This window comes from Stenella coeruleoalba, assembly GCF_951394435.1.
Source record: "Stenella coeruleoalba genome assembly, chromosome: 13".
In the NCBI taxonomy this organism is placed as follows: domain Eukaryota; kingdom Metazoa; phylum Chordata; class Mammalia; order Artiodactyla; family Delphinidae; genus Stenella; species Stenella coeruleoalba.
In genome coordinates this window covers 64355234-64371960 of record NC_137159.1, presented here as the reverse complement: position 1 = coordinate 64371960, position 16727 = coordinate 64355234, and the positions used below count along the sequence as shown (strand labels likewise).

Genomic DNA, 16727 nt, shown 5'->3' with positions numbered 1-16727 from the left:
GGGCTCTGGCTCACTCAGGCCGGGGGGAGGGAGGGTACAGGATGCGGGTTGAGCCTGCAACAGCAGAGGCAGCATGATGTTGCAACAGCCTGAGGCGTACTGTGCATTCTCCTGGGGAAGTTGTTCCTGGATCATGGGACCCCGGCAGTGGCGGGCTGCACTGGTTCCCGGGAGGGGAGGTGTGGATAGTGACCTGTGCTCGCACACAGGCTTCTTGGTGGCGGCAGCAGCAGCCTTTGTGTTTCATGCACATCTCTGGGGTCCGCGCGCCTGTCTCTGGAGCTTGTTTAGGCGGCGCCCTGAATCCCCTCTCCTCACGCACCAGGAAACAGAGAGGCAGGAAAAAGTCTCTTGCCTCTTAGGCAGGTCCAGACTTTTCCCCAGACTCCCTTCTGGCTAGCTTTGGCGCACTAGCACCCTTCAGGCTGTGTTCATGCAACCAACCCCAGTCCTCTCCCTGGGATCTGACTTCTGAAGCCCGAGACTCAGCTCCTAGCCCCGCCCGCCCTGGCAGGTGAGCAGACAAGCCTCTGGGGCTGGTGAGTGCTGGTCGGCATCGATCCTCTGTGCGGGAATCTCTCAGCTTTGCCCTCTGCACCCCTGTTGCTGCGCTCTCCTCTGTGGCTCCGAAGCTTCCCCACTCCGCCACCCACAGTCTCCGCCCACAAAGGGGCTTCCTAGTGTGTGGAAACTGTTCCTCCTTCACAGCTCCCTCCCACTGGTGCAGGTCCCATCCCTATCCTCTTGTCTCTGTTTATTCTTTTTTCTTTTGCCCTACCCAGGGACGTGGGGAGTTTCTTGCCTTTTGGGAAGTCTGAGGTCTTCTGCCAGCATTCAGTAGGTGTTCTGTAGGAGCTGTTCCACATGTAGATGTATTTCTGATGTATTTGTGTGGAGGAAGGTGATCTCCACGTCTTACCCTTCCTCCATCTTGAAGGTCTCCTTGGTTCTAATCAGTTCATGTTATGCCCTCGGGCTATGTCATTCTTTCAGTGGTTGTGCCCTGCCCCCCTTCCCTCCTGCTTCACAAGTAGAAGAAAAGAGGAGGGGATGGCAGCCATTAAAAAAAAAAAAAAAAGAAAGAAAGAAACCTTGCTATTTGTGACAACATGGATGAACCTTGAGGGTATCATGCTAAGTGAAGTAAGTCAGAGAAAGACAAAAATTGTGTGATCTTACTTATATGTGGAATCCAAAACACAAAACAAAGAAACACAACAATGAAAACCAACTCATAGATACAGTGGTTGCCAGAGGGGAGAAAGGTGGGAGGGGCAAAATAGGTAAAGGGGATTAAGAGGTACAAACCTCTATTTATAAAATAAATAAGCCTTGGAGACTTAATATACAGCATAAGAAATGGGTCAGTAATATTGTAATAACTTTGTATGGGGACAGATGGTTATTAGTCTTACGGTGGTGATCATTTCATAATGTATACAAATGTGAAATCCCTATGTAGTACACTTGAAAATGACAAAATATTGTACATCAACTATATTTCAATTAAAAAAGAAAAAGGAAGGAATGAATGAAAGGATATGATTAGTCTAAACTTGAGAGACCAGAGAAGGCTTTACAAAGTGGCTAATGCTTGAACTGATTTTGGAAGAATGAGTAAGAATTTATTAGGTGAAGTTGGAAATGACATATAATATGTACAAAGAGAGGCACATAGACTTGAAACATCTTTGTGCATTTGGGGATTCCAGTAGTTTGGAATGGTTGGAGCGATGTTAGGAGTTGTGTGTCAGGTTATGAGGTTGAAACAGGTTGACAGGAGCTAGATGGATAGGAAATTGGATTTCTATCTTGTTGGTGACAGCCGTCAAAGGGTTTTTAAATATTTGTTCACTCCTAGGATATTTATTAAACACCAACTATGACAAGTGCTAGACTTAAACAGCAGTGAATAAGACACTGCTGTGACCCTTACAGTCTAGAGGTGGAGTTATAGCCAAATTCTACCCATCTTTTAAGGCCCAGCCCTTCTGACGAGGTTTGTTCAACTATCCCAGCTTTATGAATTTCCCCCCCTTTGGTATTTATGGTCAATTTATACCCAATTTCAAATCAAATTAACTGTGTGTTGAATAATGATTATGTGTCTTCTCTTCCTAGTGCTTCTTCCCCCATCTTCTTTTTTGCAGAGAGTAGGGCTTAAACTGTGCTGTAGGATATAGCACAATTGTAAGCATATATAATATTTCAGTAGATATTGATTAGAATTGTGGGATGGAAGAAAAATCAGAGAGGGCAATGTAGGAAACAAGCTTGGAAAGTATGGAAGTTGGGGAGAAGAAGATTTTTGTTTGTTTTTTTTAAGAAATGAGTTGAAATTGGCTGTCACTTTCCTATGGCTGTGTGTGCCTCCCTGGTTTTCATGACTTACGATGGATACCCTCCATCCACCTATTGAGGATCTTATGAAGTTTCCATTTGGTTGGCATGTTACTGAGGCAACCCAGGCTACATTTGGCTCTGAAAGTGCAATCTGTCTATATTAATCTTAAGTACATATCTAGAATTCTTTTGTAAAGAACTCATCCTCATCAACCAGGGCTCTGTGAAAACCCTAAAATTTGTTTTATGTAGGAAAGGCCAGATATGTTCTTAATTATTTTTCTTTATTAGTTGCTAATATTTTGGACTTAAAAAAATTTTCTTGAAACATAAACCTCTAGAAAAGTTGCAAGTATAGCACAAAGAACTTTTTTTTCCCCTCTGAAACCGTTTAAGAATAAGTTGCTGAACTGATGGCCTATCACTCCTCCATAGTTTAGGGTATTTTTTCTATGAAGGCATTTTCCTATACAACCACAATACAACAATCAATATTAGGCAATTAACATCGATACAATACAAATATTTAATTACTGCCATTCAGGATTTGCCAGTTGTCCCTAAAACGTCCTAAAAAGCAAAATGACCCAGTCCAGAATCAAGTGTTACATTTAGTTGTCATATCCCTTTAGTCTCTTTCAGTCTAGGTCTGTCACAGAAATCATGCTGTGTTACTGTCATTGCATCCTATCAGATGGTGCACGATTTCAGTTGTTTCCATTACTGGTGATACTAACTTTGGTCACTCGACTAAGGTGGTATTTTATTTGTCAGTCTTCTTCACTACAGAATTATCCATTTTCTCTTTATATTTTTTAATTTTTGAAACAGCTTTATTGAGATAAAATTGACATGCAGTACACCTGACATACTTAAAATGTATAATTTGTAAAGTTTGGACATATGTTTACACCCATGAAACCATCACCACAATTGAGATAATGAACAAATACTTTGCTCCCAAAAGCTTCCTTGTGCTTCTCGGGAGCCCTGTCCTCTCACTCTTCCTGATCTCTCCTTCAGCCTCTTCAGGCCACCACTCATCTGCTTTCTATAGCTATATATCAGTTTGCATTTTGTTGAATTTTATAAAAGTTGATTCATACAGTCTGTACTCTTATTTTTTTTTTTTTTTGTGGCCTGGCTTCTTTGACTCAGCATAATTATTTTGATTCACCCGGTAGGTCATTCGTTTTAATTTTTGAGTAGTGTTCCATTGTATGGGAATACTGCAGTTTGTTTATCCTTTCATCTGTTGATGGAAATTTGGATTGCTTCCAGTTTTTGGCTGTTACTCTTTATAATTAATTGCTGCTTTATGGTGATGTACTTAGAGACCATGTAAGTCTCCTATTCCTCACTAAACTTTGAATTTATGCGTTTATATATTGATACTGGTATGTGGTCACAGATTCCTAATTTATTCAGTAGATTATAATTGTTACTATAATTGTTTTGATGCTCAAATTGTCCCAGATTTGGCCAGTTGGAGCTTGTTGAAATTGGCTTCTGTGCCCTTTCAACATATCTTTGGGCACTTCTTTATTTTCTGACATAAGAAGATGCTTTAGCCTTATTTGCTCTGGCCCTGGAATCAGTAATTTCTCCAAGGAGCTCTGGTTCCTTTTAAAGCCTTTCAACAGACATAGCTGGAAAGTATGTGTATATGTATATATAAGTACATGTACACATCTGTATCTATTTCTATATTTATCTTTGTATTAAAAACCACAAATTTACATAATCTCCAATTCCAATCCAATATCACAGGGCTTATTTTAGTCTTCTCTCTTCCAAATTTCTAACTCTTTTCTTTGACAGTGAAAAACCAGGCTCCCATTAACCTCAATATGAGTACCTGTACAGTCTTCCCAGCCATACCTCTACTGTGCAGGCTGCTCCCTTGGCTCTGACCTTGGGTAACACACAGCTTAATCCTTGACCTGGCTCTGTTGACTGTTGGTTAAGTCCCTGGCCCTGTTGAGCACGCCAGTTGAGACCCCAGCCCCGCAAACATATTGCTCTAGTCTCTGACTGATCCCCAGCCCCAGCAGACTCTCCGGGTGAGCCCTGGACCTTGCAAACATGCTGGCTGAGTCTTTGGTCAAGTCACCAGTCCTGGTTTTAGGAACGCATAAGTCATGTCTCAAACTTAGGGCAAGCACCCAGCTGAGGCCCTTGTTGAGACTTTGTTTTTGGCAAACACGCTGGTTGAATCCCCATTCAGACCAGGCCCCAGAAGACATGCCTGTTAAGTCCCTGACCCTGACCAAAGAGCTCCAATTAAAATTTAACCTTACAAAGTGTTTATAATGGTATTTATATCTTTTTCTTAAACTGGAGATCTTGTTTCTAACAATATTAATGTAATTACTTGTTTTACTTTACATATAAAATGTTTCAATGGGGAAAAAGTAGTCTTTTCAGCTGGGACAAGTGGGTAACCACATGCAAAAGAATGAAATTGGACCCTTACCTTATACTGTCTACAAAAGTTAAATTTAAGTGGATTAGAGACCTAAATGAAAGGGCTAAAACTATAGGACTCTTAGGAGAAAATATAGGGGTAAATCTTTATGACCTTAGATTTGGCAACAGATTCTTAAATATGACACGAAAAGCATGAGCAACAAAAGAAAAAAAATAGATACGTTGGACTTCATCAAAATTTAAAAAACTTTTGGGTTTCAAAGGACACTATCAAGAAAGTGAAAAGACAAGCCATAGAATGGGAGAATATATTTGCAAATCATATATATCATAAGGGACTTGTATCTGGAATACGTAAAGAACTCTGACAACCCAATTATAAAAAAAAAAGACCCAATTAAAAATGGGCAAAGGATCTAAGCAGATGTTTATCTAGAGAAGACATAAGTACATGAAAGAATGTTCGATATCGGGCTTCCCTGGTGGCGCAGTGGTTGAGAGTCCGCCTGCCGATGCAGGGGACGTGGGTTCGTGCCCCGGTCCTGGAAGATCTCACATGCCGTGGAGCGGCTGGGCCTGTGAGCCATGGCCGCTGAGCCTGCGTGTCCGGTGCCTGTGCTCCGCAACGGGAGAGGCCACAACAGTGAGAGGCCCGCGTACCGCAAAAACAAAAACAAAAACAAAAACAAAAACAAAAACAAAAGTTCGATATCATTAGCCATTAGGGCAGTGAGAATCAAGACCATGGTGAGATGTAAGTTCACACTCCCACGACTGGCTATAATAAAAAAAGTGAGATAATAACAAGTATTGTTGAGGACGTGGAAAAATTGGAACACTGCTGGTGGAAATGTAAAATGGTACAGCCATTTTGGAAGACAGTTTGGCAGTTTCTTAAACAGTTAAGTACAGAATCACCATCTGATCCAGCAGTTCAACTCCTAGGTATATACCCAAGAGAAATGAAAACGTAGGTCCATACAAAACCTTGTATATGAATGTTTATAGCAGCATTATTTGTAATAACTAAAAGATGGAAGTGTCCATCAAGTGATATATGGATAAACAAAATATTGTATATCCATACAGTGGATTCCATTGTAGTATTATTTAGCCATAAACAAATGAAGTGCTGATACATACTACAACACAAGTGAACCTTGAAAACATCATACTAAGTTATAGAAGCCAGTTATGACAGACTACATAGTATATGATTTCATTTATATGAAATGTCCAGAATAGGCAGATTTAGAGTCAGAAAGTAGATTAGTTGTATTTAGGGCTATGGGAGGGGTGGGCGGAGGAGAGTGATAGCTAAAGGGTTCAGGATTTATTTTTGAGGTGATAAAAATGTTTTAGAGTTGACTTGTGATGGTTGCAGATTTCTTGGAATATACTAAAAGCCATTGAGTTTCACACTTCAGGTTGTTGGGCTTGTACGCATGTGAATTATCTAAATAAAGCTGTTGAAAAATTTAACCTTGCATGTACAGCATAGTGACTATAGTTAATAATTCTGTATCGAAAGTTGCTGAGAGAGTAGGTCTTAAAAGTTCTTATCACAAGAAAAAAACTTGTAACTGTATGTGGTGATGGATGTTAACTAGACTTACTGTGGTGATCATTTTGCAGTATATACATATATTGAATCATTATGTTTTATACCTGAAATTAATATCATGTTATATGTCAATTTTATTTCAATAAAAAGGTGAAAAAAAGAAAAAAAGATTTAACCTAGGAATTTCTTAAAATGTCCAAAACCAAAATGAAGTCAATTGTATAACTTTACTAAAAATGTTAAAGACATACTGTTTTCTTGAATAGGATGATCAGTATTGTAAAGATGCTAATTGTGCAATTACAGTAAGTGCAATTACATTTTGAAGAGAGAATATGCAAATTGATTTTGGAAGAAAAAGTATGTAAGAATAGTCAAGAGGATTTTTAAAGAGAAAAATAATGATGCAGACTTTCCCTTAGATATAAAAGTTACTCTAAAACTATAGTAATTTCAACAGTATGATAGTAGTAAAGAAATAATATGATATAAAAAAATTTAACCTTGCAGTGTATCAATATCTTTGATTTCATATTTATATCCTTCTTCTCTTAAACTGAAAATCTTGTTCCTAACAACATAAACATAATTACTTACTTGCTTTGTTGTATATATCAAAAGTTTCAAAACAATGCCAGCATTCCTACTAACAATAAGACCACTGAATAAGGCTCAAGATTTCTTTGCAACTCTCTTTGCCCCTAGAATATGTTACCTTAAGGATGTATGCTATGCTCTAAGGCAGAACATTTTAAAGACATTTGCAATAATTCTTTCCCTTGTCACCAACTTGTTATATAGTTAGAGTTATATTTTTCCATTTGTTTTCAATTTTTAGGGATTGATGTTTTTATTTTTGATTTTTTGAATATATAAAATAATTACGTGATTCCAGAATCAGAACTCTTCAGAGAAGAGTCAAGGTCAAGTTAAGGTCTCTTCAGAGAAGTTTCTCATCTATCTCTGTTTTCCTTCTACCCTATTCTCTCTTTTTCCCTTTATTAGTTTTATTAATTTTTGGTTTATTCTTCTAGTTTTCTTTTTGCTCTTTGGTATTCTCCCTTCCTTCATGTTACACAAAATATTTTATATATATATATATATAACATAAAATATATTTTATGTATATACACACGTATACACACACACATTGCTGTTTGGGACTTTATTTCCTTAATTTTTTTTTTTTTTTTTTTAAAGCTGAAAACCAAATCCTGTTCTTTTAATCATTTTTTTTTTTTTTAGATGTTGGGGGTAGGAGGTTATTAATTAATTTATTTATTTTTGCTGTGTTGGGTCTTCGTTTCTATGCGAGGGCTTTCTCTAGCTGTGGCAAGTGGGGGCCACTCTTCATCGCAGTGCGCAGGCCTCTCACTGTCGCGGCCTTTCTTGTTGCGGATCACAAGCTCCAGATGCGCAGGCTCAGTAGTTGTGGCTCACGGGCCTAGTTGCTCCGCGGCATGTGGGATCCTCCCAGACCAGGTCTCGAACCCGTGTCCCCTGCATTAGCAGGCAGATTCTCAACCACTGCGCCACCAGGGAAGCCCCTCCTTAATGTATTTGAAGATCATTCCTTTTTACAGCTGTCTAATATTCTAGTATGTTGGTGTTTCATAGTTTATTCACCTGTCTTCTTTTGACAGACGTGAGACCTCTGGACTATGTCCAATCTTCTGCTGTGTTTGGATCCTCGAAGGTAGACTTTAAAAATTAGCTGAGGCAAACAGGAGCCCCAGGTTCCCCTAAGTGGCAAAAGCTTCTATTCCTCATGTATTATAATTTGCGCTCTTACTTTTCCCTACCCTTTGTTATATTCCGGAGGGCTAGTTCTACCTGTCCATTCATGTCCAATTTTGCTGCCAAATGAGGTCAGTTCAGATCTTTTCCCCCAAAACAAATTGCAAAAACACTTTAGGTTTGCAGGGATTTAAAAAAATTTCATCATTGCAGATAAGGGATTTTGGATGTATAATAGGCTAAGATAAGCAGTATCTTATAAATGGATGACAGGGTAGTCGATAAATGTCTGACTTGGCAAACTTTGATGCCAGAAAGAAGGGCTTATGTGAACCGTAAAGGCTCTGTGGCATGAGCAAGATGGTCTAAGGTCATTGTGGTTGAAGCAGAGAGAGGACAGTGTGGGAGGTGGAGGTCCAGGACTGTATAGGATATGATAGGGGATGTTTAGGAATTTTGTTTTTATCCTAAGAGCAATGGGAATCAGTTAAATGGCTTTAGCTAGGGCATGTTTGATCAGTTTTATTGATGGTTATGCTGTATATTTAAGAAATTAAATAATCCTGTACGTGTTTGTCTAGTTAATATCCATGAGATTCAGCTTCTCATGAGAATGTTGTCACTAGGATGATGGGGTTGCTTTTGGGGAAACACCAATTCTCTACCTTTTCATTGCTCTTTACTCTTCTAAGTTTTATGTCTTTATCAGTAGCTTAATTAACATTGGAAAGTATCTCTGCTGAAGCAGATACAGTACTTCCAGCAGCTTTCAACTTTTACTCTCAATCAGAAGCTTTAAAAATAGATAAAATTCTCAACGCTCCTTCACACTTGTTCATAAAGAGACTTGGCCTTCTTCCTTTCCACACTCCAAAGATGTACTGTTTTTTGAAGTCTGAAACTGCAGTGTTGGGTTATGATCCTTGGCTTTTTCCTGTCTGTCTTTGGGCAATGTTTTCTCATTTTTCTCTACCTAGGGGAGGTATGGAGGTAATAAAAGTTATGTTTTGGGGGACTTCCCTAGTGGTGCAGTGGTTAAGAATCCGCCTGCCAATGCAGGGGACATGGGTTCAAGCCCTGGTCCAGGAAGATCCCACATGCCGTGGAGCAACTAAGCCTGTGTACCACAACTACTGAGCCTGCGTTCTAGAGCCCATTAGCCACAACTACTGAGCCCGCATGCCACAACTACTGAAGCCTGTGCACCTAGAGCCCGTGCTCCACAACAAGAGAAGCCACCCCAATGAGAAGCCCGTGCACTGCAATGAAGAGTAGCCCCCACTTGCTGCAACTAGAGAAAGCCCATGCGCAGCAACGAAGACCCAACACAGCCAAAAATAAATAAATAAATAAATTTATTTTTAAAAGTTATGTTTTTGTATACTAAAAGTTATTTAAAGTAATTTAGCAGTTCAGTTTTAGCAAACATATCTTGGTGATAAACTCTGCTTCTTTTTACTTGGAAATATCATTATTTCACTCTCCTTGAATTGTCAGCTAAAGGATTCTAGGTTCATAGTTATTTTCTCTCAGTACCATGAAGATATTAATCTGTTTTCTTCTGATTCCACTGTTGGCATTGAGAAATCAGGCGTCGGTCCAACTATTCTTCGTTTGTGTGCATTTTTCCTTTTGCTGTTCTTAAGATCTTGTCTTTATATTTGGCATTCTTTAGTTTGACTGTTACTGGACTAGGTGTGGATTTCTCTTTATCTTGTTAGGGATTTAGTGGGCTTCCTGATTCTGAGATTTAGTTTCTTTCCACATCTCTGGAAATGCTTAGCCATTGTCTCTTCAAATATCATCTCTTCTTCATTATCTATTTTCTCCTTCTAGATCTTCAGACACATTAGAACTTCTCATCTGCATCCTCAACGTTCTTTAATTCTTTTATTTTCTATCTCTTTGTTGCCCTGTGTTGCCTCCTGAATAATTTTATTTAGATCTATCTTCTAGTTCTCTGGTCTGTCCATTTAATTTTTAATTTTAATTAAAGTGTTTTTTCTAAACTATTTTTGGTTTCCTTTCTGATTTGCCTGGTAGATTTCTATAGTTTCTTTTTCCTTGTTCATATTTTCTAGCCTTTTATTTTTTGAAACCTATTGAATATTTCATGTATGGGTATCTCACAATTTCAGCCTCTGAAGGCTTTGAAGGTGTGTTTCTGCCTTTTGCTGTTTCTGCTAATGTTCTGTTTTTTGGTGGTGGTTGTTGTTTTCTGTGAGCTCTTGTTCCTTGGAAATTTATCTGTGGGAATTCATTGAATCCTGGTTGAAGTTGCATTCCTACAAAAGAGGATTTTTCTTTGTTTGTGCTACTTCTCTGGGGACCTAAATTCTTGGCTTGAGGGGTAGGGTTTTTTTGTTTTTGTTTTTGCGGTACGCGGGCCTCTCACTGCTGTGGCCTCTCCCGTTGTGGAGCACAGGCTCCGCACGTGCAGGCTCAGCGGCCATGGCTCATGGGCCTAGCCGCTCCGCGGCATGTGGGATCTTCCCGGACCGGGGCACGAACCTGTTGTCCCCTGCATCGGCAGGCGGACTCTCAACCACTGCGCCACCAAGGAAGCCCTATTTGTTTTTGTGGGGTTTTTTTTTTTTTTTTTTTGACTGAATATTGTCTACAAATCTGTGTGAAAGCTAGCTTATGGTGATGAATTCTTGGGATAAATGTTTTCCCCTTTGCCCACTGCCATTTTCCTTTTTGACCTCTTCTGCGTGGCAGACCTAGTTCTTTTTAACTTCCATTGAAGACACAGTTCTTTGGGGCTCAGTTTTAAATGGAGCTCTTTGGCTAGATTGCCTACTTTGGGTAGGTTCAGGTCTGATCTTTTGACTTTGGTGCTCCTTGCAGCCATCAGAGTGGAATCCTCAGGTCCCTAAAGGTTTGGTAGGTAGCTTCCGGGCAGAATATGGCAGACTGTGTGCTTAATTCCTAAGGTTGCAGTTTTCATTTAGTTTTTGTCTTTTGATGATTCCTTATTTTGTTCTCAGCAGTCATTTTGTTCCCAACACAATCATTAACACAAAAATATATTAAAAATTTTAAATCCAGTTTCTTAAAGGTATTTTTATTGGGAGAGTAATTGGTCATGCTGGTGGAATTAAAGATTAAACTAATTCTTAAAAAAATTAGTATCTATCCTACTTTTTGAACAGTCTTTGACCCCTGAACATGTAAGAAATGCAGAAAAAGCACAGAAGTAGAAGATCAGAACCAATTGTACTAATATGTGTTTGTGTGTATACACACACACACACACACACACACACACACATATATTTCTACAAGTAGGTAAGTGGGTAGGTAGGAGGGACGATAGATATACACATCTTGCTTTGAGCATTTATGTGACTTATGTGTTATTAGGACAGTTTAAATTTGGTGGTCCTCCCTAGACCTTTGTGAGTGATCACAGCATAACAAGCCTACTTAAGTGCAGAAATGGCCGTTTTGTGATATTTGAGAGAGGATTTTGAAAAACCTTAGGCAACATCCCTTAATACAGTTTGCATCCAGAACCTTTAGAGAAGATTACTGTCATTGACAATTAGGTGAAATTGTGTCATTTGTGAATTGTGCTAAGCTCATAGAAGGTTATATTTCTGAGAGTAGTGGCTAGACACTCAGGAATAATGGGCAGACAAAAGAAGAGAAAGTTTAAAAAGAAAAAGCACTCACTGACAGCATGGAGTATCATCAGATCCACCTTTTCTTGAGTTTGGTTTGCATGGAGGAAATCTGTTGAAGGATTTTCACAGTGAGGAGTTCGTGTTTGTATGCCTGTCTGCCTTTTGAAGTAAGACATGTACATCTTTTTTAAAAAAATTAATTTATGGCTGCATTAGGTCTTCGTTGCTGCATGCGGGCTTTCTCTAGTTGTGGCGAGCGGGGGCTACTCTTCGTTGCGGTGCGCAGGCTTCTCATTGCGGTGGCTTTTCTTGTTGCAGAGCGTGGGCTCTAGGCACGCGGGCTTCAGTAGTTGGGGCATGCGGGCTCAGTAGTTGTGGCTCACGGGCTCTAGAACGCAGGCTCAGTAGTTGTGCCACATGGGCTTCGTTGCTCCACGGCATGTGGGATCTTCCCAGACCAGGGCTTGAACCCATGTCCCCTACATTGGCAGGTGGATTCTTAACCACTGTGCCACCAAGGAAGTCCTAAGACATGTACATCTTGATTTAGTCTCTTTATTTGAGTTAAGAATCTCTTTAAAGGACTGACAGTATATAGAAAAACACTTTCTTTTTCAGACTCATTTTATTTTCAGTTCATGGTAAGACAAAGGATGTCTGTTTCTTAGCTGTAGGTTTCTGTCAGATTACTTGGTGAGAAAGTAGATTAGGTTTTGTAACATCATCTCTACACCTTTGTCCTTCCAATGCCAGCTCCCTCCTCCCGTTTTCCCAACAAGTTTGGATTCAAATTCTGGCTTTGTCATTTAACAGGTGAGGTGACTAGTCAGTAAGCGATGTAAGCTCAGTTTTCTAATGAGTTCAATGGGGTTAATGTCAACCCTAAAGACATCATTGTGAGAATTAACACAACATGTAAAATACGTAGTGCTGAGCAGAGTAGCCATCGATCAATGTCACTTCCCTCTCAGCTTGAATTACAGAAAACTGATTCTCAATTTTTGGACATTCTAAGTGTGTTTTCTATTCATTCATTATACTTTCATTCATGTAAACTGTTTTGTGCAATGCTGATCCTGTTCCGGGAACATTTGTGAAGGATAGTTTTTCAGGGATATTGTAGAGGGATGGATGAGGTGACCTGTTGGAAACTCTCTTGGTGTATGCCAACTAGCCCCTTTATTATATATAATTAATTTTGAAAATCATCTTATTTCAGATACCATGTTATTAGGCTATTATTCTCCCATCTTTTCATCTCATGTGTTTAGAGAAATAAAGTAGAATATGACTGCTAAGCCAATACTTATTCATTTTCTATTTGATACTCATATTGTCTTAGCTCTATATGGATATATATCTGTTTCTTCTTTTAAGGGAGAAATTCTACATTCTTTATGTGGAAAACTGTCTGTAAGCTGATCTGTTCATTAGATTTTCATATCGTTTAACTTTGCAGATTCACTTGGTATATTGTATCATCACCTTGTGTTGTCATATTTTTTTATTGTACGATTAAGACAAGTACTCTAAAATAAGAAAGAGTAAGGTTATGAATCATATCTCCTAGGATTATGTGGAATAAAGGAGATAATGTATATAATATCCTTAGCTTGAAGCTTGGAACGTGTAAGTGCTCAGAGAATGCTTACTGTAAACTATTATTATATGTGTCTCTCATCTTCCAGATTTGAAGTTCTTTAAGAGCAGGAACTATGTAATATATATATTTCATATATTATGGACTCAGTGTTTTACTTTATAATATATTTTTATTCTCATCATACTTTTCAATGTTTCATCTTTTGTCTTACAGTGATGAAACTAGAGGATCTGTTTGTAGATGATTCAGGTCGATATTTGGCTGTTCAGTTCCATCTGGAATGTGCATATATATTTTTATATTATTATGAATATAAAAAAGCAAAAGATCAGTTCAATATTGCTAAAGAGATCTGCAGATTACAAATTGATTTGACAGGTAAGATTTTTTTTGACGTTTTGTGGATAATTGATTTATTTTTATGATAAACTAATATATAATTGATAGTTTGGCTGTATTGTATGGTTGTATTTTATTATCTGTGTCCTCTTGTTTGCTTTACAAAAATAGATTTTATTTAAAAATTCATAGTTTTAGAACAAAGTTGAAATCATATACTTTATTCCTGTAGATGCCCATGTCTAGTTAGACATGTCAGTAGTATGTGGCAGCTGGGCAGTACACAAATGAACTTTGTGTATTTGGTTGTGCATGTGGGCTTCCCAAGGCCCCTCCTGATTCCCAAATTTAGTTTGCCCTTTCTGTTAAATACCCACCTGCGGCTTCCATCCTGCCTTTCTTGTATTTCTTAAGAACAGAAATTTTTGACTGTTTTGTTTAGATGTTTCTTCATGGCCTTAGAACACTGTCTGGCATACAGTAGGCACTCAATAAACATTTGTTGGAAGAACAAATAAATTGCAGAATTTTTCCCAAGATCTCTGTGTTTTTTTCTGAGTACCAAATAAGAAACATTATTTTCTCTTAATGTATTGCCCTGTCCCTAGTCTCACAATGTAATTGGCATTCTATATTGAAGACATTCATGAAAATCAGACATCATCAGTGGGTCACACCATTTATACCTGTTGAACCTGGGCTCTGTGAATGTTGAAACAACAATCTGTGAATGTTGAAATGATTGAAACTGCTTGTCCTGCGTAGGCTTGGTCTAGATTATCTCTAAGGCCCATTCTTAGTCCCCAAACTCGGTGCTTTTTGAGGTAGTCCTGTCAATAAAATCCTTCAGGTACATTATGAGGTAAATGTGACTTTGTGGCCTAGTCTGGCATCTTACCCACCTTTTATTACATTGTTTGTATGGGGAGAATTATTAAATATCCAACTTATAACTTTGTGACGATGGCCAGGTGTAAGTTGGAGTCTTGTTTTTGAGATATATGTAATATAAGTTGTGAGGTTAGTTTCAGAGATTTTGTTTTTAAATATTTCGGTCCTAGGAGACTTCTTTTTTTGGATTATTTAAAAAACTAGTATCATGGTACCCAGTATAGTCAGCTTTAGCTGTTGGTGTATTTACTAGCTAGTTCTTCATATTTTTTTCCAAGTTAAGGCTGAAGAACTTAAAAATACAAATGTGCTCACAAATATAAAATGAGAATCAGATTATTACTTTTTTCTTTTCAGCTCTAGCCTTACTATAAAAAAGTAAGCTGTGTTAGACCATCTCAATAGCTATTTTTAGTATAACGTGTTTAAATGGTTGTTGTATAAAGTAGAGCCAGACTCATCACAGGATAAAATCCAGACTTCTTAGACTGGTCTTTGTAATCAAGGGTCTTTGTAATCTGACTGTTGCTAGAGAATAGATGTCAGAGGTTTTGCTTCTCTTAAAGCTGTTCTGCAGCAAGTTATTTCAGATACAAAATGAAAAAAAATTTGGTCTTACGTGGAGCCAGATAGTGTAATAGAAAGACTGTGGGATTTAGAACCTGAAGACCCTGGCTTTAAGCCCTGGCTCTGATACTGAAAACCCTGTGATCTTGAGCAAATGACTGCACTTCAGAACTTCCCTTTTTTCATCTGTTGTATGGAGAGGATAGTATTTCTTCTCTCTATGACACCTAATGAGTTATGTTTTTTGAGAAGGGAGGTAGTTTAGTGAAAAAGTAACTATGTGGAAACTAGTGGCAGAAATCCTGGGTTTGAGTTTTGACCTTATAACTTACTGGCTTTATAATTTTATAAAAAGTCATTTTAAAGTCATCTTTGAGCCTCAGGTTTCTCTTATTTGAAATGGAGAAAATACCTCATAAGCTCTAAAGCACTCTGAAAATACTACTCTTTAAGATTGTACTGTATGTCTGATTGACAAGTTGATACATATAATTTAGTATATATTTTTTCAGGTGCTTTGGGAAAAAGGACACGGTTCCAGGAAAATTACGTGGCCCAACTTATTCTAGATGTAAGAAGGGAAGGAGCTGTGTTTTCAAATTATGAATTCACTCCAGCACCCACTCCTCAGGAATATTTAACCAAGGTAAGTAGGATTGTAAATTATTTAAATTAGCATCCAAGTCTAACAGTTTCCATAGGTGAGTTTTGTAGAAACACTGGATGGGGTGGGAAGAGGCTTCTTTTGACCCTTCTTGAGCTTTTACAAGGTGGCTGGATGTTTTAAAACAAAACAAAACAAAACAAAACAGGACCCATTTTTTTAAGCCATTTTTACCTTTAAATAGAGATAAAATGTTGTTTTTTCCCTAGACTTCAGTAAGTATGAATTAGTAATGCAGTTAGTTATGTATTACTACCCTTGAAAAAAGTCCAAAAGGCAGACTGAGTAGAGACTAATTTTTCCAGTGGCTACCATATTTTTTGCCTTCTGTTGATATTTTCAAATATTAAGAGCCTTGAAATTTCTTGGGTTTCTTCTAACTATGTACACAGATGATCAGAATTCCTTTTTACCAGTTTTCTGGTCTGTCCTTAGTTACTACTATGTCATTACTGGGCTGGTTGCTGCCTTAGTATGTTTTCTTGACTTGGCTAATACATTCTCTTGTAGCTTAAATTTATAGCTTTTAGTCAGTTTACCTGCTCAATAGGCCTTTCCATCTGCTTCCATGGAGGCCATTAGCATTTACATTTTCTTATCCCAGAGACCCCAAACCAACATTTTTGCTTGTTCTTTGGTTGATGTTACCGTCCTTGAAGCCCATGTCTTGCTACTTTTCATTCCAGAGCCTGCAAACAAATTTACTTGGTGCATTGAACACGAAAATTCTGTTGTGTACTGAAAATAATGCCAAGGGTAGGGACTAGGGAGATGGGAAAGAGTGGCAGCAGTAAGGAGTCCTGAGGAAGGCCTTTGATGCGATCTTACGTCCCTCCTGGGCTTGCTCCAGCTTCTGTTTGCTTTTGTGGTAACTTCAGGGTGGGGAAAGTTACTGATCTAAGAGGAGAAGGAAGGAAGGAAGGAAGGGAAAGATGGAGAAACTCAGGGATGAGACTGCAC

The 16727-nt window shown here is 38.4% G+C and overlaps 1 protein-coding gene across 3 annotated transcripts in view; it reads left to right on the top strand.

Annotated features, from left to right (window-relative positions):
* TTC27 (tetratricopeptide repeat domain 27) overlaps positions 1-16727 on the top strand; it is a 184685-nt gene that overhangs the window by 29741 nt on the left and 138217 nt on the right. For all 3 annotated transcript variants that reach the window (XM_079941111.1, XM_079941112.1, XM_079941113.1), the window contains exons 6-7: positions 13520-13684; positions 15616-15749. In XM_079941111.1, coding sequence (XP_079797237.1) covers positions 13520-13684; positions 15616-15749 — 299 coding nt within the window. The remainder of the gene's footprint in view (positions 1-13519; positions 13685-15615; positions 15750-16727) is intronic.